Genomic DNA, 25,586 nt, shown 5'->3' on the forward strand with positions numbered 1-25,586 from the left:
TAAATGCTAACTGGTAGGCAACATTCGTTTGTTATAATTTAAAAAAATATTTATGAATGACGTGAGTTTATTGAACTGTTACTAGCTTAAGATCGCAGACTTTGATACTGCTTTCGACTACAATTTTCGTAAACCTGAGTTTGAAGAAACAAAAAGAACGTTTATATCATGGTACGACATTCTTATAATTGTGCGATGATTCAAATGCTATGATGATCCATCAAAAACTTCAGCCGTTGGATGTCCACATAAGCCTCCATCATAGATTCTCTATAGAACCTATTGGAAGCAGCTTGCACTCTGTGTCTTTTGACGACTTCGAATGGTTATTAAACAATAAACACTAAATCCTTTTGCAAGTTTCAATATTTCTACGGTTACGTTAAATGTGTTTGTTCCAAAATCATATAAATTAATTATTTTAGGCAAAACTTATTGAACGAATGGACGAAGTCATTTATTTCGAAATCATATAAAAATATATCTACAGTAATGTTTAGTGTTTCTTTAAAATTAGCAGTATTTTTTTAAAAAAGTGAAGGTTTAATAGAAAGTAATAATGAGGCAGACCTAATGCCAGATCGGCTGACGAGATCATGGCTACAGTAGGTCGCGGGTGGCTTCAAGTTTCAAAAGATAGAGAAAAATGGAAATCTTTGGAGGAAACTATTACCCTAAGGGGTTCCATACAGATTAAAAAAACATTATTATCTAAAATTTTAAATTATTAATTTTGAATTATTATACACCTTTTTCTTTTTTATAATACTTGATGTCTTGCTACATGTTATTTAAGTTATTTGTGGAATAAAATAAAGCTTTATTATTGTTATTATCATTATTTTTAATAGCCCGGTTTTTGGGGCCTCTCGTTCAACCCCTATAATAGGTGGACATAGTCTTTATTTACTTAATCATTTTTTTTTTTTCATATTCATTTTTCGTTATTCTCAATGTTAATTGTTCCTTTGCACGACTATTCTGTTTATTTTCTTACTATCCATATTGCACTCAATGAACATTTTAATATCAGCTGTTTTATCATTCTATTTTACTATTTTCATTATATTTGTTATTTTTTTATTTATTGCTTTTTATTGTTTACTCTATTACCTTTTTGCAGAACTCTGGAAAGGTCTGACGACACTCCTCTTTCCTCAACAGTGAGGAGTAATCATTTCTTTTTCTTTGATTTACCTTTCTTTGGGTTTAGGCGTCCTCCAGCATGTTTCACGCATCTCTGTCTTTTGCCTTATTCACTTTCTCTTCGTGCTATTTCTGAAATATTATAAAAGGCTGAGGCAAAATCTGTAACAGATATGTATTCTATTTTATTTTGTATTACAGTATTTCTTTTATATGCTAGCTTTTGAACTAATCCTTTTATCTAGTGAAATATAAAGTCGAACAAATATAAATTGATGTAAGTACAAATATCGTCGGAAATACGGAAAGCCACAATTGGAATTTAATGCATTTTCTGCGCAACCATTGCACCGATTTCAATCAGCCCCAGACCGATATCCAGCGGAGCGAAAAATCAGCACTTCGGAATTGCCTTCATTTGGATATCCATCTCTGAGTGTGAAATTGTGTTTCTGGTGTATACTATATTTTCACGCTATCTTATATTTCTTTACTGCTAAGATTGCAATATATTTCATGAAATATATTATGATATTTCAAATTCATTACGTATAGTATTTTTATTGCTATATATTACATATATACATAGCATAGATACAATATCGAAAATACATAAGATCGAGCAGACTTTTTGCATTAGGATCTCATTATTATATTTAGAAGGCTCGCTCATGTTCTTATTTCCTCTATCACTTTCTAAAGTATGGTAAAGCGGATTCGGTAGCACTAAAACAGAAAAAGAAAGTTTTAATTTATGCCATTTTGCAGAGCAACGCAGTTTTACTAATAGACTAGAATAGGCCCTTGGGTAAGGAAACGTAAAGGTATAACGCAAGAAACAACACAGATACTACATGTTCTCTTGCTTTTGAAGTAAGTATGCGTAGTTGTCGAAGCGTGTGAAGAACGCCAAGATCGTCTCGTTAAAATATGATATAAGGTTAGTGTTTAGTTCCGTATTTTTGTAAGCGTATACATGATGTTTATCCTAGCTTCATAAAGAATTTAAAAACGTTTTATGAAATGTATAGACAATTCACGACTTGTAAAGCCATTGTTACTCTGTCCATTGCTTTGCGCTTAAATTACCAAGAATTTCTCATCAAAGGAAACCGTCCTCGTTGCCGATATTTCTTGTGATCTTTTACGTTTCAATGTGAACGTCGTAATCAGAATTGTGATTAGCTTGCCAGCTATTTCCTCAAAGGCGGACTCTGAAAGCGAATCCCTGATTTTCTCTTTAATTAGCTACATAGCTTAAAATTAACGAGGGTTTCCTTTTTGTGTATGGCTTAGTGGACAGTCGTATAAATACCATTTTTACTGCAATATTTTTTACGTTATAAAGCAACGAATTACTCTTACAACTAAACCTTTGACCAAAGGACCTAAAATTATTTACTAGAAAGTTTTAGAACTAACATCTAAATATAAATTTGTTTTAAAAGCAACATTTTATGTAAAATCTTTAAGATAATTCAAAGATATTTCCCCAAAGTAAATTTGGAAGTCTATGCCACGTAGATCTATTGTAAATTGAATCAATCAATTTTGTAAAATATTTCATGATTGTTTATATCGAAAAGCATGAATATTATTAAAAAAATATGAATTTGACTATAATAATAAACAAAAAACTACGAAATTGTAACATTTATATCGTTGAAATGATTATCAGTTAGTGTGAGTGTAGTTTCGACATTTGTAACATACTCCCAAATTGTTTTACCGATGTTCCCCATCACCATAATTAGTCGATGTTGAATAAATAGCAGGTCGTTTCTCTAAAATGAGATGTTAGACATACTTTACTGATGTGGTTTATTTATAGGCAATGTATTGCAAGGTTTTAACACTTATTGAATAACAGTCCACCGCAAAAGCTTTTAAAGTTTAGGCTATAAAGTTACGAAAACTGGTTTTGTATCATAAACTTAACCAAGAAAATCATCCAGGAATAGTAAACAATAATTAATTTTATTTGGCAGTAATCCGAGTTTTTAAAAGGCATTTTTATTTTTTTTTAGATACTATTTCTTAAACTATTGATTTTTATTTGCAAAGGATGTACCATAAATTTGTTGACAGCAACTGAGCTAAAGATTACCATTTTAACAGTTTTACCTGTTATCAATCAACCTGTATAAAACAACCGTATCGCTTATATTTAAAAAAAAATAATATACACATTATTATTTCGAAATAAATTTAATTTCATAATGTTATTTGCTGTAAAAATGCACTCATTTTAATGCGCTTGCAGTGCAAAAGTATAATAACGGTAAATGCAATGACAGTTTTGCAAAGGAAAAGGATTTTAAATAGTAGGCGAGGGGTAACGTTGTGCTAAAATGTGAATGTAGGTGGGGGACCTCGTTAGCAAAAGACTTTTCACAGCGCTCTTCGCTGATTGTCACGATCTGAATATTTACCGTAAACTATACATCGTATTTTAGACTTTATTTTTTAGGATATAAAGATTCAAATACACAAAGTGTTTTTCCCGGACACGGTACAGGGACTAAGGCAGGATAAAACCCTCCAGTTCAAAGCTTTTCCCAGAAATGTAACAAACTCAATGTTTAATTAAATGAAACCTTTTTTACGAGAATCGTGAAATTGAGTGACAAAGAATGTTTTAGGTAGTTGTATGTCTGCGTTCATTATTAGAGTTTTTTTAATAAATGTATTTTTTATTAATTTTTAAAATAAGTAGTTAAAAAAATGTGGGCCAAGACGTATAAATAGCCGAATTATGCATTTTATAAATTAGAGTGTAAGTTAACAATTTGACTGTATCTGTGCTAAGTTAGTTCCATCTATTCTAATTTGGCTCTATTGATTGTACTTTTAAAAGTAAATTATCAATCCAGAGGAATATCAAACAACGATTCCTAAGTCACCTTGGCGCCTTATCTAGCCGAACCTAGACTTCTTTACTTTTTAATTAAACTACGGTACACTTAGCGCACTGGGTGGTATAACACTTTGAACCGTGAAGCACCAAGATGAAGCAATAAATGGTAAATAGCAATTTTGTTAGAGAAAAAAGTTAGTCACTTAAATGCTAGAGAAACCGCTGTACCGTGCTCTGAGATAGCGCGACGAGGAGAGGGTAAGACCAAGCAAAACAAGAGCAAGAGCGCCACCATAGCGAGCGTTGACGGCGGAATCTGTAGACACTTCCCCCATTTTCGCCACATGTGCCTAATATGCGGTAGGGTGGTTACATTTGCGCTATGATAATGTAAATAACTAATGGTGATTCTCAATTTTCTTACCTTTCGAATTTTTATGTAGCGTATAAAGAATTACTATAAACTTAAAGAAAAACATGTTTTAGAATTAATTTATAATATTATAATATCCTTGATATACGCAGGGTACGGGAAATACAATATAAATTTATTTATGCACATATTTCAGAATTTGTTTTATTTGTATGACTTATAATAAAAAATAACGCCTTCTATTTTTCGCCCGTTTTTTTATTAACAATTATATTTTTATTTTCGCTTTATCCAAAATCCACAATTTTGTTTTAAAAATGTTGATAGTTATTATGAAATATATGGGTAGCTTCAAAAAAGAAAGAATTTTTTTAACAATTTTGTCAACATATTTCGTTCAAGAAATATCGTACGAATTTTTACCAAGTTTTCTAAGTAATGCGCACTTTGTGTCTCTACAATATAATGTGTTATAAAACATTTTGCGCACCTGGTTTCTAATTCCCAAATTGGTCTGTGTGAAAAACATGAAACTTTGTACGTTTTACGATCTCGAGGCGAATAATAATGTCTGTAAAAGTAAGTTAAGGAGCGGCGATAGCTAAATGGCTGGACTCCGATTTACGGTCTTGCCGAAAAAGGTTTGACTTCGTACATTCGAATGTGATACCCAATTTTACATAAGTTATTACTTTTGACTTATGTCAAAGGTAACGGAGCGGCTGATCTCCCTTCGCCAAAAGCCGTTTGGGTAGCTTCTAGGTATACTAGATAGTCTTTACCAAAAGAAACATGTCTACTATCGCTATATAATAAAAGTTCTAATTAAAATGTACGAAAAGTTTTTGACGTTATGCAAAAAGTAAGTAATAACTAAGTTAACGCCTCACTCAGAGGAAATTGACATCCTTTGTCGCCTTTGAAACACTACACCGCGTCTCGTGAAGCGGTCATTTGCACGGAATTGAGTTACGGATACACTTTAGCGAGGAAATCAAGGCTTGAATGTTAGACTGGTTACTCTAGCAAAATGTTATTACAATAATGACAAATGAGATTTTTTTTTTTTAAATATAGATAGTATAATGACGTTGCTAATATATCTAATAATGTTAACTTTACATCTTAATATATTTTTGCTTATTTTTAGCCTTTCTCTATGCTTCATAAAGTTATCAACTCTTTTGTGTGTAATTGCGTACGACTTTACAGTATATTCTCATATCTCTTGCAATGAACTTAAGATGTTTACAAAATAAAACCAGTAGATGCCTGAGACTTGCGTCCGTAGGACGCGGGTTCGATTTCCGGGACACAATCTTTTGTATTGATTGCTCACAAACAAGCTTATGGAGGATGGGCAGCAGTGTCCTCTGTCGTGGTGATTATTGCGTAACCCCCATATACGTCTTTGGGGGAGGCATATGCCTTGCAGAGAGCGTCTATGTGTTGAAATGAGAACGGAATATACTTAATAAAAGAGATGTCATATAGTTCGAGAGTTTTCTGTGTACCGTACGATATTCACGTATATAATTATATTTGATATTGATCTTGATCTTCTCTACGATGTGATTTTTAAAGAACTCTCAATCGAATCCTCCGAGATCTATTAATTTACAAATCTTCCTGTAAGTATTAAAAATAAATTAAAATTCATATTAATATGTAGTAACAAAGAAGGCTGCAAATCAATATATGTTAAATTGGGTAACACATGGTTTGTATTGTATTGTGAATAACTTTACTATTAAATGCCTTCAATCATTTTCCAAGTATTAAGTGCTTTAGGATCTTAATTAAGGCTTCGAAGAACCGAAGGAGCCGACATTTATTGGTATCCGTTATAGATTTAGGATAGAAATTGTAGCAGCTTGAAACTTAATGGTTTTTAAAAACGTGAATTTGAATTAGTCTAGCAGAAAAATATATAAGTCTAGTAGAAAATATTGTAACTATATTGCATAAATTAGTAATTACCTAGCAGAATAAGCTAATATTTAATGAAAATTCTTTTTTTTACAATGTCAAAAAATGACTTGTTATAGAATTGCCTTTGTTATAGAATCTTGTGTAACAATGTACTTTCGCTTATTGAAAAAAGGAACACAATATCAAACACTCTGCTACTGTAGTTTAGTAGGAGTCGTTACGAATTTAGCACAATTCCTCTGTAGAATGCCTAGTAAAAAAAGGCAAAATACCTTTTAAACGTGGAATGGTTAATGCTTGCTTTTTAATGGCAGAATTAGATTTATTCTAGCCTTAAGAAAACAGGCTGGGGAATGAATTGCACTACTACTAGGAGTTTATGAAGGTAATTACAAAACCGACTGAGTTTTCTTGAGCTCTTCCGAAATTCTGACCTGAATCTAGTTTTTATTAAATTTAGCTCTTCTGAGAGTTTACAAGACCTACATAAGTACTAATTGTACTCATATGTCATCACAAGTGTAATAATAAAAATAGTCGTATAATTATTAAGAATAATAATAAAAATTAATGAATAAATATACCAATGAGAAAAATTAGTTGCGTCACCTCAGTCAACCAGTGGTTTAGGTTAACGGGATAGTAATATTTCCTTTGACACAGATGTGATATAATGATGTCCTTTCCAATATTCTCTCCGTAAAGCAGTGGTAGCCCAACGGTAAGAACTGACTTTAGGTCGCGATTTCAATTCCCGGGATATAATTACATATAATTCACAGTTTGTGCATTTTTATACAAGATTGCCACGTGTCACAAACAAGTTTTCCACGGATGGGCAGCAGCTTCCGCAGCTTCAGCAGCACATTCCGGTTGCCAACCCGACTGTCTATGGGATGAAACAAGAAGAATCACTGAAGAAGTCTTGTAAAAACCTGTGCCATCTCATGCTGATTCCTTTAATAAACATAATAAATTGCTAGAAGTTTACAAGTGTACATTGCACAGAAATGTATGATATCGTTTTCATTATAGTACTAACGAGAATTTAATTTATAGTATATATTTATATATATAAATAAAACTATAAATTGGCATTGTTTCCTTAAATATTTTAAAAGGTTTTTGTTATAAAATTTACGTTTAATGTTTAATTTAATTCTTTGATGAGAGAATATGTGTTGCCACCTAGCAAATGAAATATAATACATGGGCAGAACAAGGATTCAGTCCAAAAACCCGTTTTTTGGCTTGCGAAGGTTTAAAAAAGTCGTAGCAGGAAATTTAATAATGTAGTTAAAAACGTCGGTAAATTTGTAACATTTCTTAAAATATTTAGTTATTGAAACAATTTTTGTATTTAATGAACACACGTTAATATTACAAAACTTTAAGTACACATTTTGATCACTTTTGTATAAGTGCTTGATAGTTTTATTAAAGATAAGCTAAGCCTTACTTTAATTAAAAAACATTAGATCAAAACAATTATTATCAATTCAGTTACTTTCATTTTTGCAGTATGGTTTATCTTTTAATAAAGCTCGGCACAAAGTTTTAGGGTGACTAGTCCAGTGAACGTTTCCCTTTACATCGCTTATCCGACGGATTTAGGTCAAATGGAAGACAATTAAATTGAGTCGATTTTGTGATAGGGGATTTGAAAATTGTTTACTTAAAGCGTTAGGATGGATTTACGATCAAACCAGAGTTGTTCTACATAACAGCATCTCTGTTAGAACACAATGTGGAGGTTTTGTAAATCAAAAGAAAAAAAAACTTTTTTTAAGTTATAAATTGGAATTTATGTCTACAAAGTGTAATAAATGCGCTTTGTTCACCTAATTATGCATCTTAAATCTAAGATAGTTTCTTTTTTACAAAAAGGTAACAAACGTGTAAGTTTATTATATAGCCACAAACGAAGCCACTTGTCACATATCCAACATATCCCAGACGGTGGTCAAGTAACGTTTCCGGAAAGGCTGTTTTCCAAGCGACCACCTAGTATCCCAGATCTACCCCTAGCAGAGTTCTTTTTATCAGGATATTTAAAAAGTCTATGTCTATAAACCAAATAAAATAACTAATAAAATACATTAATTGAAAAAAAATAACAACAAAGAGATGTTGACGATCGCGCGGTCTCTTTGTCAACGAGTATTTGAAAATTCCGCACACGCTTAGAAGAATACAAATACCGAAATGTTGGTTAATTATATAACATTATTTAAAAAAATAAATGCCAATAAATAACCTTTCCTGCAAATAAAAGAAATTCAAAACATATTTAATGATTTTACTTACAAGAGTATTTTAATGTTAACTTATTCATATTTTTAATATTGTTTCGAAATATAATGAAAAAAGTTACTTTGTTACTTAATTAAAACTTAATAAAGTTCTATAATAATAATGGCCAAACCTGTATTTCACTCTAAAACATATTAAATTTATACACAACTCGTACTTTTGCAAACCATTATTAAAACTTAAATAAAAGCTTTACCAACCAGATTCCCTTTAATACGTGAATTAATGGTAACCTAATTAACTTTCAATGTAGTCTGTACTTTATTATAGTCCATTAAAATAATTGATATCTGTTAAGTATCAGACAATTTGCCTTAGTTGGCGGCTGTTGCATTATATTACAATAAAAATTAAAAAATGGTTTTGAAAAAATGACAATGTATTTAGAATATGATAACAAGAGGAATTAAGATTTATTATTTATGAGTTTTTGACTTGATAAAGCATAGATATATATTTTTAAAATGATTGTGTCTCAGTCTGTCTGTTTGTACTCGATAGATACAAAAACCATGAACCATACATGCTATTGTCGTGAAAATTATTGGGTACATCCCCGGAAAAATAGTTTTATTTTTTATTTGTACCCTTTTATCAATTTATGTTTGAAGAATCGAAGTTTCCTTTTTGTAAATTTTTTTAAAATTATATACATAACACGGAAACGCGTGTACTGGTACACTTAGTTTTATATAAATCTACACATTCACAATGAAAAAATTGTTTAATATTATTTACTTGAATAACAAAATATTGAGCTTTTTCGTGGGATAACCAAAATAGTAGAATACATTTAGAAAACGTTATTAAGTTGACCCAAAACTTCAACGCTGGATAATACTTTAAGGGACTGTTATCTATCCGCTAGGAATATGGGACTACAATTTACATACAAATGTGTTTTGTTAGGTTATTTTCTTGCTTCAACCGATTTTAAAAGTATATACATAGGAAAAGGGTTTATATGCTGATATCTAAATTGATATTTAGTTACAAGTGCTATAATTATTAATATTTATATTATTCAAGGATAGCATTGGATTTTTATTCTTTTTTTCCTTTCCTAAATAAATGTTTCTATTGAGTTTAGAAGTTAGCGAAACATGTTATCTCGCAACAGTTTCATCATTTATAGATCGTATGTGTTATAAAAATATTGCAAAGAGATTTTACTGTAAAAAAGAAATAATGTTCGAAGACATATTAATAAGATAATACTTTTTATCGCATACCTTAAATTGGCACTGCGAAAAAATAGATAATAGATAGAGCGACTTTCCTAATATGGTGTAACTAGTAGATAACAACAAGAAAGACATTTGTGAAACAAGATAAGTTAAATGCAAATGCCGGTAGACAAATGCCAGGCGGGGTTTTATGTAACATTGTCAACTGACGGAGAGTGACTTAAAACCCGATATCAATCCACATCACTTTGACACCCACACTCTGTTAACACTTGCCATTGGACCAACGTGTCTAATCTGTCGTCTTTATTCGATTAAATAAGTCCAAATATACGTTTAAAGTATATAGGGGAATAAGGTGCAAATTAAAACTAATTATTGTAAATAGACAAATTTAATGTAAAAATTCTTCATTCTTAATATTAAGTACAATTGAGTAAACTTCTAATTTTGTTGACTAGATATTAACTATTTTTGGCAGTGTGTTCTTTCAACTCCCCGAGTCCATTGAACAACCTGATGAAAGAAAATTAATAAATATTTATATTATAGATTCAAACTTATTCTTACTTAGGATATCAAATCAAATTCAACCTAAAGTAACTTAATGAAAACTGCAAGAAGAATCTGGCGTCATTTTCACTACCATTCAGTGTTTAGACAGAAGATAAATCATTTATTTCATCATCATCATTATTTCAGCCGCTGGACGTTCACTTCTGGACTCGTTCTTATCCACAGAGATTCTTTAGAACCGCTTGGAAGCAACTTGCATTCAGTGTTTTTCGATGACTTTAACAAAATCGTCTGTCCATCTTGGTGGGATCGGTCCTTCACTCCCAGTTAGTCCGTGGTCTCCAATTCAGAATATTAAGACCCTAAAGGCCAATAGTCTTGCGGGCTAAGTGGCTTGGTCCACTGGCATTTCAACTCGCTAATCTGCTGACCTGACCTATGACCACTATTTTCGTTTCTCTACGGATGTTCTTATTCCTGATTCAATTGCGTATAGAAATCTCCAGTGTATTCCCTCTCCATCGTTGTCCTCACTTGTTAAGAGACTCTGAGCTTGCCTATGGTATTTAATATTGACCAAATTATTTTTTAGTGAACATTAATTACCATCTATGGTAATGAGCCCGAGTCCAATTTGATTTCCATTAGTCTGTACGTTGAGAAACTTAAATAATATCATTACTCAAAACACACGATAAAGGATAATATCGTGAAGAAACCAGTTTATTATAAGACAAAAATTTTAATAATATGTGATCCACTTATTTATACTAGGTTTGTAAGATATATTACGGCCCGTATGTCTTCTCTGCTTGTATTCATAGTGGTTATGTTACAAAGCTAACAAATAAAACGGGTTAAATATATTGCTAATTTTATTATAATGTAAGATATTTTTTGAATGAAAAATAAAGTATGTAACGAAGTAACGTGAAATACCTCTTTTTTAAATATTCACTTACCATGATCGGGACAGTAATGTCGTCTACGTCGCCGTCGTCTCTGATCGTCGCAGGTGTCGACACAAGTTTCTTCTACACAATTTAATTTGATTATTACATGAGTTAATATATTTAAATTAGACACTGTCTGAAATTTTGTACTTGGATAAGATGCAAGATTAAAAATTAAACCTTAGGGAAACTGCGTAATTCTGTAACTATTGCAATGTGTTGACAGCATACAGACACAGCATATTTTGATAAATTTTCAAATAATAGTAAGAATTTGAATTAATTGGATACTAATTAAAAAACTGAAAATATATCATTTATTTAAAGTAACGTAAGGAAGAAAACCGTTAATGAAACAGGAGTGAAATGCAGACCATAACCTACTAACCGTCACAGCAGGAAGAATGTGCAGGAGGAGCAGCGTCGTCATCATGACGCGCCAGGGCTCGTAACTGCAAGGTATATGCCCGTGATCCTGCTCCCGTGATCCCAGGCCCAGCGAAAGTTGCGTATGGACTTATCTCGTAAACGTCTGGTGAATCAAAAAAAATTAAATCCAGGAAATTTAAGCGAATATATTCAAGGTAAAATATTTATTACATCTATCTAAACAAAAAGTTGTTAACTACGTCAACTTAAAACTAATAACGACAGATTCTGATTCTTGTTGGTCAAAATATATAGTTTTTTTTGTTATTGACCAATTAACAAGAAAATTTTTATGGCTTATTAAAGTTATAACGGTTACTGTAACTGTTGCTTGAGCGAACGTTCCAAGTAGAGATTGAGGTCCCGTATGAAGCCTCCTAGAAGGCACTACAAAAATGGCTGTTACTTACAACAGACTGAGTTTAACAGTTAGGAGGCACTCCAGAAAAAGTAATTTGGATCGGTTTAAATATCAGATAATCAAAAGAATTAACTTAAGATACCTGGCGGATCTGGAAGTAATTTCGGTGTAGGATGTGGCGGATCTCCGTAAGTCGCGCAGCTTGATTTATCACTGGTTGTAACTCGTGCCACTACACCTTCAGATCTAAAAAGATACGATGTAAACAAAGAAAATATGAGTTTAAAATAAAAATTATACATGCGAAAATAAACAAAATTATACAAGAAAACGTCGTACACATTTTAGTTCCTTTCAATATTTGGTTTATTTAATTGGTAATTAAATTATTTCCGTATTTATTTGATGAAAAAAATAAAGTACAATTTGGTATGTTTATTTTCCGTTACCTTTTCCGTCTCAAAAGAATTGCGAGTATCGTTAACGCAGCCAAAGACAGAGCGGCACAAAGCGCTAATAGAAGGGCAAGTTCCCCGGCAGTTGCTGGGAATGGGGCATCCACTTCCTCTGCAAAACTACCTTCAAGTGGTACAGTTGTAAATTCATAAACTTCTCGCGTCGATCCTGCTTCATTAGAAGCACGCGCTGCTACTCGATATCTTGAACCTGGTGACAACCCTATTACGAAATAATAGTTATAATTTTTGTAATGTGCAGTAAAAGCGTACATATTTAAATTATGAAACTAACCGCTTAGTATAACTTCTCCTCCAACAGGTACATCTCTTGCGCCCAACGCACCAGAACCGGCCCATTCAAGTTTTAATGCGACTGGACCACATCCTCCATCTGACCACATACTGGTATCAAATTTAGCATGTGTTGCATTAGTTCTTATCCATCTAGAATCAGGCGGTGCTAATGGCGGACCCCCAGATGTTCTAACAGCTATTTCCGTTCCAGGCGCACCACCAGCTGAGCCGTAGGCACGGTAAGCTGAACCACATCGCAGACCACTCAAAGTTACGGGACCTGGATTCGCAGATTGTATTCGCCATTCTCCCTATAAATTTTTTATAATCATATTTTTTTTATAAATGTTTACATAAATTCGAAATAAACCGTAGTTAGTTTACCTCCGGTGTAGCAAGTCTCCAATGCAATGTGTAAGCTTTAGGAAGTGCATGTCCAGGTGCTCTTGGGGTGGGCCTCAGGTCAAGTTCTAGTTCTCGAGACCTTGCTTCTAACAAAGCTAAGCTTGGTGGAGCTGGTGGTCGTAATACAATCACTCGCCACGTTACGGAATCAGAACCGTGAGGGTTTTCAGCAACGCAAGTGTAATTATCAGCGTGTGACAATTCTAAGCCTAGAAAGAAAAGTTTAAAAAAAAAACTGGAGCGAAATAAAAACACGATCAGAAGAATTTGCAAATAGACGATTTCTATACCTCTAATCAAGAGCGCGTCTCCTTCTAATTGGAATGGTGGAATAGGATGAAGAGGATTACCAGCGCGAAGCCATCGCTTTGCAGGAGGAGGTACTCCTCCAACAACGCACCGTAAGGATAATGAGCTTCCAGCAGCTTCCATGGCCAATCCTCCAAAGGATGATATTCGAGCCGGAGCTAAAATTACACTTCTTTAGTATTTATTCACGACCACAAATTATTTTATTTAATCGCAAATACCTAAAGCACTAGTTTGGCAAGCAACGACAGTCGACGGTGGCCCTTCTCCGGCACTAGTCGCTGCTCTAACCCATGCTTCGTAGGTTCGCCCGGAACGAAGTCCGCGTAATGATTTCATACACTCTTCGCCGTCGACACACGCATTTACTCTTGTTATATTTGGTTCTTGAGTTCTAAAACGTACGACGCTGTTATTGTTGTAATTCACTACTTTAATTATAAATAATCGACAAAGAAGATAACCGATAAAATGGTACATACCCTGATAAATCTTTTACATAAAGCGTGTAGTGCGTCAATTTTCCATTTGGCTGAGAAGGTGGAAGCCATGACGCTCTCAATGAGCGTTCGCTCAGCGCTATAAGTTTCATGCCTCCCGGTGCACTAGGTACTATAATAATGATATGGTTTTATCTATGTTATAATTAAAACATAATTTATTTTATGAAAGTTGAATATATACCATCTTCGTCAGTGCGACAAAATTGTGGCGCTGATAATGGTCCATCACCCGCGGCATTGTGTGCCCGAACTCTTATTTCGTATTCTGCGTAAGGTACTAAACGTGAAGCTGTAGTTTCTTCTCCCTATAATAATGTAATTTGCCAAAATAAATGAAATACCTTATGTATATAATATTAATTACAGCAGGTCCTTACTAATAACAATACAGGAAAATAAAATTTATGATTTGAAAATGAACTTTGAGCCAGCCTAGCCTTATATTATATTATGGACTCATACTACATTATTGATATAAGAGTGCAGTTCGCTTAATACTTTAATTATATGTATTCAAAAAATCGACTGGGAAGTGGAGTGAAGACTAAAGACCGACAAGTGAAAATGGTGGTCAGAAAACTCTGAATACAGACCGCTTCCAACTTTTCCAGTCCTAAAGAAAATCTTTGAGAAAGGTCCGCTTGATAAAATAGTTCGCAAATTCGATTTCCGAGGAATAATTATTACTTCACACTTGAAGCATTAATTTTATAGAATTGCCACGGATCACACACAAGTTTCCAGAGGATGAGCAGCAGCGTCCTCTGCATACTATAATACCATACTGCGATCGCCAATTCATTTGCTAAACGTGGCGATTATATTATATCCCCTCTTCTTATCATTGGAGAAAGCCTACCTCGCAGTGGGTGTCTATGTCAGTGGGTGTATATATATATATATATATATATATATATATATATATATTATAAGTAACGGGCGACAGCAAACCGATCTATGTCTCATATTTCGACTTCAAGCCATAGTATTATGCGATGTTTTCCTCACGATATATTACATTTTACATAATTTATTTCTTTAAGAACGAGAGGAGAATATAAAACCGCTTTTTAATGAAATCTTTTATATAGAATCCAATATTTACATACAAATTATACGATACACGTTTACATCGTTTCCTAAATTCAACTTTTTTAAAAGAAAAAAGACATTTTATTCAAATCGATAAATAGTTTTGCTATTTACGATATATTACTGTTAAACATATAATTTTAGTCAAGGAGTAAAATAGGTGCTTATTTGTATTTATATATATTCTATTATTTATATACATTACACTAAAAGGTAGACGGTGGAAAAAATAATTTAAACGGAAAAAGATCTTTAACAATTCATGTGAAAAATTTCACGTTTTAATAAATAATTGGAATATATTTATAATTATTTATTCAGATCAAAAATACGACTTTCTGTGTAAAATATGTAATTCGTCTTTACAATATTTATTTATACAGTATCATCATAATCATTTCAGCCGCAGGTCATCCACAGCTGGACATTGGCGTTTCCCATAGATTTCTAGTAGGACCGGTTGAAAGCGACCTGTATTCAGAGTCGAACATCAATCTTATCTATGTTACTAACTTTTTAGTTTACAATTAAAAACATTTATTTAAAGTCAAGTCTAAATCTACTAATCTTATCATTTTCGTCTCCATGGCCCTTTTATTGTTAGTTATATTTATTATATGGTTTTATGTAATCATAGCGTAAAAGAAATTTACGAACCTGTACTCGCAAATAAGCATCTTGTGGCGGCAACAGCGGGTCAGAATCACGCCTCGTGTATTGTAGCGTGTAATGTGTGATGATACCGCCTCGGAACTCTGGCGCTGGTGGATGCCACGACACCCGGAGTGAAGTCGAACCACTTGGTATACACGGTAGGAGCTCTGGACTACCGTTGGGCGCTATATAAATTATTTCAATTAATAACGACAAAAACTTTAACATCGATCATTTAAATAAGTGAATTTTGGAAACAAACCAAAACTGTTCCTACGCCCACTTCTCATGTTATTTAGTCAATGCATTGTACTAATATTCATTTTTTACTTTACAAATGATTGTTTCTAGCAACTTAAATATAAATTACGGAGATTTTTCAGCAGAAATTTGGTTTCAAGAAACACTTTGGATATCATTTGTACATATTTTCAAAAGCACGGTGCGATATATTTAACTAAACCATGAATTTATTGCTAGCCAAATTTTACCATTATATTATGTCTAATATATTATTATAAAATTATGTATAGTAATCGAATCAATTACAAATTTAAAACTCTGTATTATTAGTTATATTTTTTTTACTCTTAATAGTATACAAGATATAAAAAATTTAAATGAAGTAGGCAAAAACTAGAGTAGTCAGAGCGGTAATCATTTCATTAATTATAAAAGATCGATTACTATATATGTGATCGTCGTAAGAAAAAAACAAAATTTTTTTGATTATGAAAGTCAAACCCTATACCTTTTTACGCAATAAAATTTCAATGATCGACATGTAAGCTGCTTGTTTTGTTTAAATTTAAGAAACAAAATTTTTGATAAAAAGCATTTAGGGTTCAAAAATAAAAAATATTACGTGATTCCAGCGTATGGCGATAGTGTGGAGGTGATGGTGACCCGGCCCCTGCAGCGTTATAAGCTCTGATCGTAATTCCATATCGAGTAGCCGCTTTCAGCCCCCTGAGTGTAGTACTCGTTGCGTCCGCGCTAGCACCACTTTCTGACCCCGTGTTATCACCTTGCGTTCCTTTTCCTTCATCTGATACTTCCCACCATCGTATAGTATATCCCAACAAAGTACCGTGCCAAGTTTCTCTCGGAGGTGGCTACAGTTATCAAAAAAAGATTTCATGAAAAATTATAAAATACAACAACTTGAGAGCTTTAAATAAATTAAAAAAATAATCCAAACAATACCTGCCAAGTGACAAGTAACTCTCGAGCGCGAAGGGCTCTAACTATTATGTCCCGCGGTACTCCTCCTGGCGCTGAATTAATAACGAGAAAGATTTTTTTAATTAAATAACGATTATATTCGGTAGAAATATTTCATTAGTGTTCTAGCTTAGTAATAATTTTTACATTGTACAACACGTTAAAACTTTAGACTATATTTTGAATCATCTTGAATTACGGTGTATATTTTAACGTTTTTAATTAAATTCTCCTTTTCTAAAATCATCAAAAGTATAAATATTACATAACCGTTAACAAGAATAGTTTAAAGATCAGATCGCTGAGGATTCGACCGTGTGGATATTTTTATAAATACGGAATATAATTATTCCTTACGAGTAAAATTTGTTTAAGTTCAAGCTTTTAAAAAATATCGTAGTATACATAATTTCGAAATGTTAACTTTTTTAATTTAATCAATTAATAATAATAAAAACATTGTGAAAGTAATTTCTATACACCTTATTTGTACTTGTTGTGAGCCCTTTTAAGATCAGAAATCGTTAAGAATTTTTGTGGCTTTTATTTGAAAAAAATTATTATAGGAGAGCCTAACTTGATTTTCGTTTGTAGCAAATCAGGCTCTTTCACCATTTTTCTCTTGGCGTACACTAGTCATTTCCATATATGACTGTAAGTGATTATATGACCAAATTAATGAATAAATGAACGGTAAAGATATCGTAAGAAAACAGAAAATCAGTAAGACGATAAATCCGAAAGATGTCATTCGCCAATTCGCACTGGACCCTCGTGATAAATTATGGCCCATAATCCGAGTCAGAGCGTGAATACTTTCATATGCTTCAAACTTCAAATTGACTAAAATAGCTTTTCAATCCGGCATAACCAAGATATCTTCATAATTACATAAACCAGTTTCTCTGGTCATTTATTTTTGGTTTGCTAAACCAGTTTATTATAGTACACGACAAACTTAATAATAAGTTAATATCTAATTTTTTTCTATTAGAGTGCTACAAAAAAAAAATGAATCATATGTATTTTAGAGAGATCGCTTTATTTATTGTTTTAAAAGATTCTAACAGTACACGGCGATTTCTATGAAAAATAGTTTTTTTTTTATTTCATACTCTCCTAAATATTAACAATAATGTGATTACATTTACGTTGTAATGCTTTATATATAGTTTAAGATATTTTTTATTTCATTATATTATCATTTACAATATTTTTTTCCTAATCATTTATAAAACAAAAGTATAAAAAAGACCAACCAATCGAGCTATTGTTCAGTATCACGCTTAGCTTTAACATTTGGCGATTTATTTTTATTTATACGTTACGATTGGAAATAGGTGTAAAAGCTTTGTAGGAATGAATGTGCAGCTCATTTTTCAGCAAAAAGCTGAAAAAAACCTATTTCAAATTGCCGTGTATAAATTGATCATTCTGAAATATGTAACATTAATTTATTTTTCTATTGAAATGCGATTCTCTAATATTAGCGCAAAATCTGCAGGGATATATGGTCTAAATGATCATAGTTATATAATCATAATTTAATACCTAGTAACCCGAATTTTGAAAACACCTTTCTCACTATATTATCATTACATTATTTTTATTTTTGAATCTATTGATTTTTGGAGAAAGAATAAATTAATTTATACCACCTTGGAACTTATTTACATATTTTTAACTCTACTCTGCTTCGCGAGGTATTACAGTTGTGGAGAAGAAGTAGTAAGAATCTCAAAAACAACACATCTTTTAAAAAAAGCTTAACAATATCCTTTATTATGTTTTATACAACGGAATTGATTAACATACGCTCTCTGTCAGATATAGGCTATACGGAAACAAAATTATTAAGCGATATCATTGCTTAGCATTCTTGTCATTTCATTATTTATTTACTGAATAATATGTCTTTTCCGTCAACTTACTTTTAATAAGCGTTGAATTTTATTAATGGTTGTTTAATAATGTTTTACGGAATTTTATTTAAAAATTTGATTCCGTTAATGATAGGTTGTATGCATTAAGTGATAGCATTCACCTCGTGAAAGCCTTCAAACTTTTTCCGGTCATCTTGTATACGCGATTTATTTAAAAGAAATTTTGAAGTTAGTGGTTTTAATGTTTCAAATAAATAGAGTATATAACTAAAGGAAATAGTTATGTATGTACCTTCTTCTCGGGTAGTGAAATGGAGTGGCGTCGTATAAGGTGAAGCGCCGACATCGTTGTAGGCAGCGAGTCTAAGTACGTATCGTGTGTCGGGAGATAATCCCGTCACCAAAGCCCCGGCGCGACCCGGCCCTTCCGATCTGAATGGTCAATAGGCTTAAACAATAATCCCATTGTAATGGAAATCGGATTTTGAAAACGTTACTAGCAAACTTTAAATACATTGTACACAACCATTGTTACGATGAAAGTATTATTTTTATTTATTAAATATTGAAAATAAAATTTACAATAATACAAAGCAGTTAAAAATACAGTATTAATTTCAATTTCAATGATAAGCACGACAAGATGCGTTGAGTGAAAAATAGTTTTAAATATACAAATCGAAAGTTTTGAATAAAGGTAAGGATCATTTGAATAATTATTATTCAAATCATCTATCCATCGTTACAATAAAAAACCTCTAATATTTCTCTTAAAAATAATCCTTTTTTATCTTTTAACGGAAATAAATTGCGTACATTATAGCATCTATCAAAACACAAAATGTTACAATAGAGCTAACAAGAATTTACAGCAGTATAAATACAACAGTAGGTATTTTGTATTATTTATTTCTCGACGTATTTATCGCATATAGGCAAGCCAACACCAATATATGATATAAGTTTACATCAGTTTCATGTAACAAAGTACAAAATTAATGTGTTTGTTTATTGTAGGCGTACACTGCCTTGCCCATAATTGTGCTAGCCTGTCTAAACGTTAATATATTCAATTATAGTTCTTTGTAAACAAAATATGAAACTCGGTACAAAGTGTTATATTACATTATATATATATATATCAATATATATCTATATAAATATATTTTATTTATTACATAAGAGAAAACATTAATTAAACTTATAAAACATTTTACTCACGCAACATGAAGTAAGTCAGAATTGGTCAGAGTAACATTGACAACTCCTGGCGTATCCCACGTATTCAAGAGTGTAGGGACAGCGATATTTAAACCAACATTGGCCACATCTATAGCCAGAGCTTTATATTGTAGAGTATAATGTAGTACAATTACACCTCTTGCGACTCTCCAAGTTACTCGAGCTCTCCGCGACCATAATTCAGAAATGCGAACTTCCTCGGGGACGTTAGGGCGTTCTGGGGTCAAGGTTAATATTTTATCTTTTCGACGATACGATAATTCACACTATATTGTCATGAATCAAATTCTATATAACGTTAAAGATATTAAATATATTTTATTTGTAGTGAATTTCGAATATTTATACCCATATGTATATATATTTATATATATACGATGCCCACTATAATGCATAAGCCTGTTCTTACGCTGCCTGCATCCTACGACTTGGTTGGATGATAGGTGGCTAGGCCCACGCCGCATTTACCGGCTTGTGGTAGCCATTCGAAAACCATTTTTACTTTTTTTTACTATAGAAAGAGTATTTAGTTAATGAAAAAATAGTGGAGGATATCACAATGGTGACAGGATTGACCTCTGATTTTAATACCCAGCTTTGTGCAAAATATCTTAAATCTCGAAAAGAGAAAACATATTATAGAACTATATGTTTGTGTTTTAACAGTGAGTAAGTTATAAGGCAGTTAAAACAGATATCTTTCTAAATAAATTTAGATAATTTGCTATATTGTATTGTATTTATTGTAAAATGTAGTTTTTATAATTATAACCCTTTAAGAATATTATTACCTTTTACAAATAAGCGAAATAGTAATTCATCGTTTCCATAGAGATTACGGGCGAGACAGCGATAGTCTCCAGCGTGTTCGGGACCGGCGTGAGTTATTGTTATTTCTGACGTCATCATTCCATTACCAATATCCTTTGTTTCTACACCGCCTGTGCCACTATTAATAAAAATGAATACGCAGTTTCATAAAAATCCCTAATGTAATTATTTTGAAAAACAAAAACTTATAAATCTTTTCAAGTTTATTACTTACTGCAAAGACAAAGGTCTTGAATCGTGAGTCCAATGTAAATGAATTTCAGGCTCCCCTCTCACGGTACATGTGAGACGAGCAGTTGATCCTCTCACAACCCATCGAGTTTCCGCAGCTCCGTCTCCTCTTGATAATATAGGTGGTTCTATTTGCAAAGAAAATTTATTTTAATTAAAAGACCTTAAGACTGGTGATTTTCAATATTAGGTTGATGAGGTTGACTAGATAGAAAAAATAAAAATTTATTACGTACATTATACAATACATCCAAACATAATGAGGTCTATGTCCAGCAGAGGACATCCTTCGGCTGTAATAATGATGGCGATGACGATCATCACCATCATTATTTCGGCCAATTTTTGATCAAAAACTATAGGCTGTGAATTGTTTTATCAGTGTAAAAAAATTTAACGAAATTAACTAACGTACATATTTTCAATTCTACAAGTCACAATTTTCAAGTCACCTCTGCAGCGTAATTAAAGAATATTAATTTCTATTAAATTAAATAATTACAATAAATTTATAAAAATAAATAGATACTTATACTTAAAAAAATAATAAGAATTTTATCTACAAAATACACAACAGTAATAAATTAAATGAATATTAATATTGATGGATATTTGAAGTGCATGTATCATTGTCACATTTGTAGTATAATAAAAGCTAATTCATGTTTATTTTATTTAGAGATAACAACTTAGCTACTAGGGGGTGAATCTATGGTTTCGCTAATACTCGATAGAAGACCATAGGCCACTCCCATAGATTTATAAAAGGACTGGTTGGAAGCGGCATACATCCAAGGTATTCCGACCGCTAAGCGCAGGATAGGACGTTCGCCCTAAAGATGGGTAGACGGCTTTGTTAAGGTCATCCGAAGTCGCTGGATAGTCGTATATTTCATATAAATTATATAACGCTACCAATGATAATAATCGGTGTTATAAAACATTTTCATGGAAACTGCTTTACTACAGAATGAAAGATCTGGAAATCATGTGTCACACTTTTTTTTAAAAGGAGGTATCCAAGTAAAGAAAATAATAAAAATCTAATATATAAAACTTTCAACAGGTTAAAATTTACTTTTAAATTTACGTACCTCTTACATCTAAATAAAAAGAATGATGTAAAAAGGAATGTTGAACACGTGCTGTGCATCGATACCATCCCTCGTGATTAGATGTAACAGCTTTAAGCCATATAGTACCGTCGGACAGGACTGAACCTTCTCCAGATTCAGACGAATCCGATTGGCTCCATAAGATGTGGTGCCAATTATCGCCACCTACTAAAAAAATTAAACTTTATATACAATAACAAAAGCGTATTTTAGTTAAAAGTTATTAGTAATGTATTACCTGAAGAAAATTCCCAGGATATTCGAGGAAACGGTTGTCCTTTAGCTGAACACGGCAAGAGTACGGCTGCACCGACTGATACTGACGTATTCTGCGCTCGCCATACCCAAGACGGTGATTCTATGCGTAATAACTGTTTTAATTGATGAGTTGTTCAATTCTAAGGTACTAATTAAACTTATAAGAATATTATAAGTTAATTTATAGCAAGTAGTTAAAAAGTTAAGTTAATAAATACCTTTGACAATTAATGGCGCAGTATGACTTATAGTTCCAAAATCATTAGTTGCTCTACAAGAATATTCTCCGGTATGCGCAGAAGATAGATTATGTATAATCAAAATGGAGAAGAAATCCATGTTTTTTTGTTCAACCTTAAAGTGCGTTAATCACAAAAATAATTTGTTTCATTGCTGATTAAAAATTATTACAATTAATGACTAGGTTATAAAATTACTTTACCTTTAATACAGAAGGTATTGGCAAATTATCTTTATGCCAAGAGAATAATATTGGTTTATCACCAGATACTAAGCTGCATGTGGCTTGAGTACTTCCTCCTACCTCCAGTTCCTCGGGAAAGTGAAAAGGCATTATTTTCGGAGGCTCTGTTAAAACAAATTCAGACTTTTCATTTCAACTTTCAGACCTTTCATTTCAACTTATTAGACTTAAAGAATATATTCTCATGAAATTTATATAAAGTTTGTATAAAACGAGATAAATTATTAATATAACATTATAAAGGTCATTTTTAAAACCAGGCCGTTCGATGTTCAATAACTAAAACTCGTATATCAAATAAACGTAAACTAAATATCGTAATATACGATATAGTTATATTCCTCTATTTAATTGTATATCCTTTTCTTCTTGTTTTCGACCGATAGATGATCGGTCTTGTGCTGCCCACACCTAGCGACTTCCTTCAAACTTGACCATATCACCGGTCCACCTAGTGAGGGGGTCACGCACACCGCGTATAGCCGGCTAGTGGTCGTCACTCGAGAACCTTTCTGTTCCAAAGGCCTCGGCTGTTGCCAATCGGCTGTCACAAACCATGTCCTCTGCCCACTGCGACTTTAGATTAACAATTCTTTGGAGTAAACAATATAAATCTTCTCATAGTCTGTTCTCAGATTAATTAGGAAGTTTTTGTTTCCCTTTTAAATTATAGCAATGTTATGTATTTATAAAATGTATATTTAATTGAATAGATTCCAAAATAATTTATAACTTATGTCTACATATAGTGTTATATATATTTTATATCGTTTAAAATATATTTTTTAGCAATAATACGAGTATAATACGTGTAAAGTCGATGTAAGTTTTATGACTTTTTACATAAAATTGTTATTTTCATGTTTTTTTCTTAAATGGCCACCGCTATTAGGGGCCTTTCGGTCCCCTATCTCATTTATGGGACAGGGCTTTTAATGATTCACTTTCCTTTCTTTTTTATTTCCATGCTCTTCTGTCATACTTCGCATGATCTATCTTTCTTACTATCACAGTTTTTGGTTATCACATTATTTTTACTTTATCTTATCTTTTATTTCACATTTTATAATTTGGTTATTTTACATTTTATGACAGATTACATAGTTTTAATTTTATATACCTTATAATTATTTTTAAATGTTTTAGCTAATACCTGTATTAGTTTTGTTTGCATTTATTTCATGTTTTACTGTTTAATTGCAATGGAAAAAATAACAAAACATGTAATAAATGTAAACAAAATTAAAACAGGTAGTACAGTGTATGTTATGTTCGATACTGGTAATTTTATTATTACTACTAAAATATGGATAACTTATAATCTTATGCTTTATTAATCACTAATATTAACGAATACTTACTGTGCACTTCGAGGCGAACTGTTCTTCTTGCCAATTCTCCACTTTCAGCTCTTACTTCACACGTGTAACTGCCTGCATCTGTATTCCTAACTGACGGTAAACGTAATATACCGAGATCATCATTAGGCGCGAGACCTGTGTCTACCGCAGACCCATCTTCACGACGCCAAATGACTTCCCTATGAACATTTATAACATTATTTTGGAAGAAAGAGTAAATGGTATCCTTTTTTTAAATATCTACTTACTTTATTGGATATCCTGAGTAAGGACAATTCAGTGTTACATCCGTGTTCGTTTTCACATGGATCGGAGGAAGATACCGTATGTTTGGTTGACCTATATGAAAAAATATTATAGTGTAGAGTCTATAGTAAATATATCTTAATTTAACTGTACTCGGTAATTTACCAAAAATATTTAATCTCGCATGATGAGCATGAGAACCTCCCGAATTAGTAGCATTACATCCGTAACGACCTCCCTCATCCGCCGTACGAATTGTAACACTTAATGTTGAGACAATAGCACCTTCTTCTCCACCAGGCAGAGATTCGGCTCTTGTATTTACACTATATCTGTAAAAAAAACATAGATGTTTCAAACGAATATTGCTCATTTTACTAAAAATGAATTTGCGTTAAGAAAATAGTGAATTACTGTTGTTAAATTCAAATCGTGTTTGATTCATTCTCTTTATTTAATTATGCATATAATTAATCGAAGTTAATTATGTTTAACTTATAATATTAAATGAATATTAGCACCAACATAAATGACTATTTATATGGTGCAATATCTATAAAGACTGCGTTTTTAAATAAATAAATAAGAAAAATAACATAAATACTAACACGTCTTTTGTCAATTTTAAAAATGAATAACGTATATTTTTGTCGAAAGACTTTATCCACGATTTTATTAACGCCAATACACTATAATATAGCTATTTATATAATAAAAATTTACTTGTCTGGTGCTGCAGGTAACGGTCTATCATCTAATGTCCACAATATTCTAGGTGGCGGAATCCCATTAGCCGCACATCTTAACACAATACTCTGTCCTATTCTTGTAACTGCTTCACTAAATGTTGAAATAAGTCTCGGTGGTCTATCTGAAATTACTTTGTGTTTTAATTGTAACATATAAAAATAATTAATACAAATCAAAGT

The 25,586-nt window shown here is 32.1% G+C and overlaps 1 protein-coding gene across 1 annotated transcript in view; it reads right to left on the reverse strand.

Annotated features, from left to right (window-relative positions):
- Window positions 1-10,222: 10,222 nt before the first annotated feature.
- LOC137932320 (cell adhesion molecule Dscam2-like) overlaps window positions 10,223-25,586 on the reverse strand; it is a 70,120-nt gene continuing 54,756 nt past the window's right edge. The window contains exons 10-35 of the mRNA XM_068775925.1: window positions 25,381-25,528; window positions 24,823-24,989; window positions 24,660-24,750; window positions 24,412-24,590; window positions 23,009-23,154; window positions 22,785-22,920; window positions 22,547-22,666; window positions 22,288-22,473; window positions 21,177-21,321; window positions 20,923-21,080; window positions 20,111-20,348; window positions 19,182-19,321; window positions 16,989-17,059; window positions 16,648-16,897; window positions 15,786-15,967; window positions 14,218-14,341; window positions 14,016-14,145; window positions 13,755-13,927; window positions 13,515-13,691; window positions 13,204-13,433; window positions 12,818-13,130; window positions 12,517-12,745; window positions 12,210-12,313; window positions 11,666-11,809; window positions 11,287-11,358; window positions 10,223-10,324 (exon numbers count right to left, since the gene is read on the reverse strand). Coding sequence (XP_068632026.1) covers window positions 10,299-10,324; window positions 11,287-11,358; window positions 11,666-11,809; window positions 12,210-12,313; window positions 12,517-12,745; window positions 12,818-13,130; window positions 13,204-13,433; window positions 13,515-13,691; window positions 13,755-13,927; window positions 14,016-14,145; window positions 14,218-14,341; window positions 15,786-15,967; window positions 16,648-16,897; window positions 16,989-17,059; window positions 19,182-19,321; window positions 20,111-20,348; window positions 20,923-21,080; window positions 21,177-21,321; window positions 22,288-22,473; window positions 22,547-22,666; window positions 22,785-22,920; window positions 23,009-23,154; window positions 24,412-24,590; window positions 24,660-24,750; window positions 24,823-24,989; window positions 25,381-25,528 — 4,079 coding nt within the window. The 3' untranslated portion in view covers window positions 10,223-10,298. The remainder of the gene's footprint in view (window positions 10,325-11,286; window positions 11,359-11,665; window positions 11,810-12,209; window positions 12,314-12,516; window positions 12,746-12,817; window positions 13,131-13,203; window positions 13,434-13,514; window positions 13,692-13,754; window positions 13,928-14,015; window positions 14,146-14,217; window positions 14,342-15,785; window positions 15,968-16,647; window positions 16,898-16,988; window positions 17,060-19,181; window positions 19,322-20,110; window positions 20,349-20,922; window positions 21,081-21,176; window positions 21,322-22,287; window positions 22,474-22,546; window positions 22,667-22,784; window positions 22,921-23,008; window positions 23,155-24,411; window positions 24,591-24,659; window positions 24,751-24,822; window positions 24,990-25,380; window positions 25,529-25,586) is intronic.

This window comes from Battus philenor, unplaced genomic scaffold (assembly GCF_028537555.1).
Source record: "Battus philenor isolate CCGP_79_NKW_IND1 unplaced genomic scaffold, ilBatPhil1.0.hap1 SCAF_9, whole genome shotgun sequence".
In the NCBI taxonomy this organism is placed as follows: Eukaryota; Metazoa; Arthropoda; class Insecta; order Lepidoptera; family Papilionidae; genus Battus; species Battus philenor.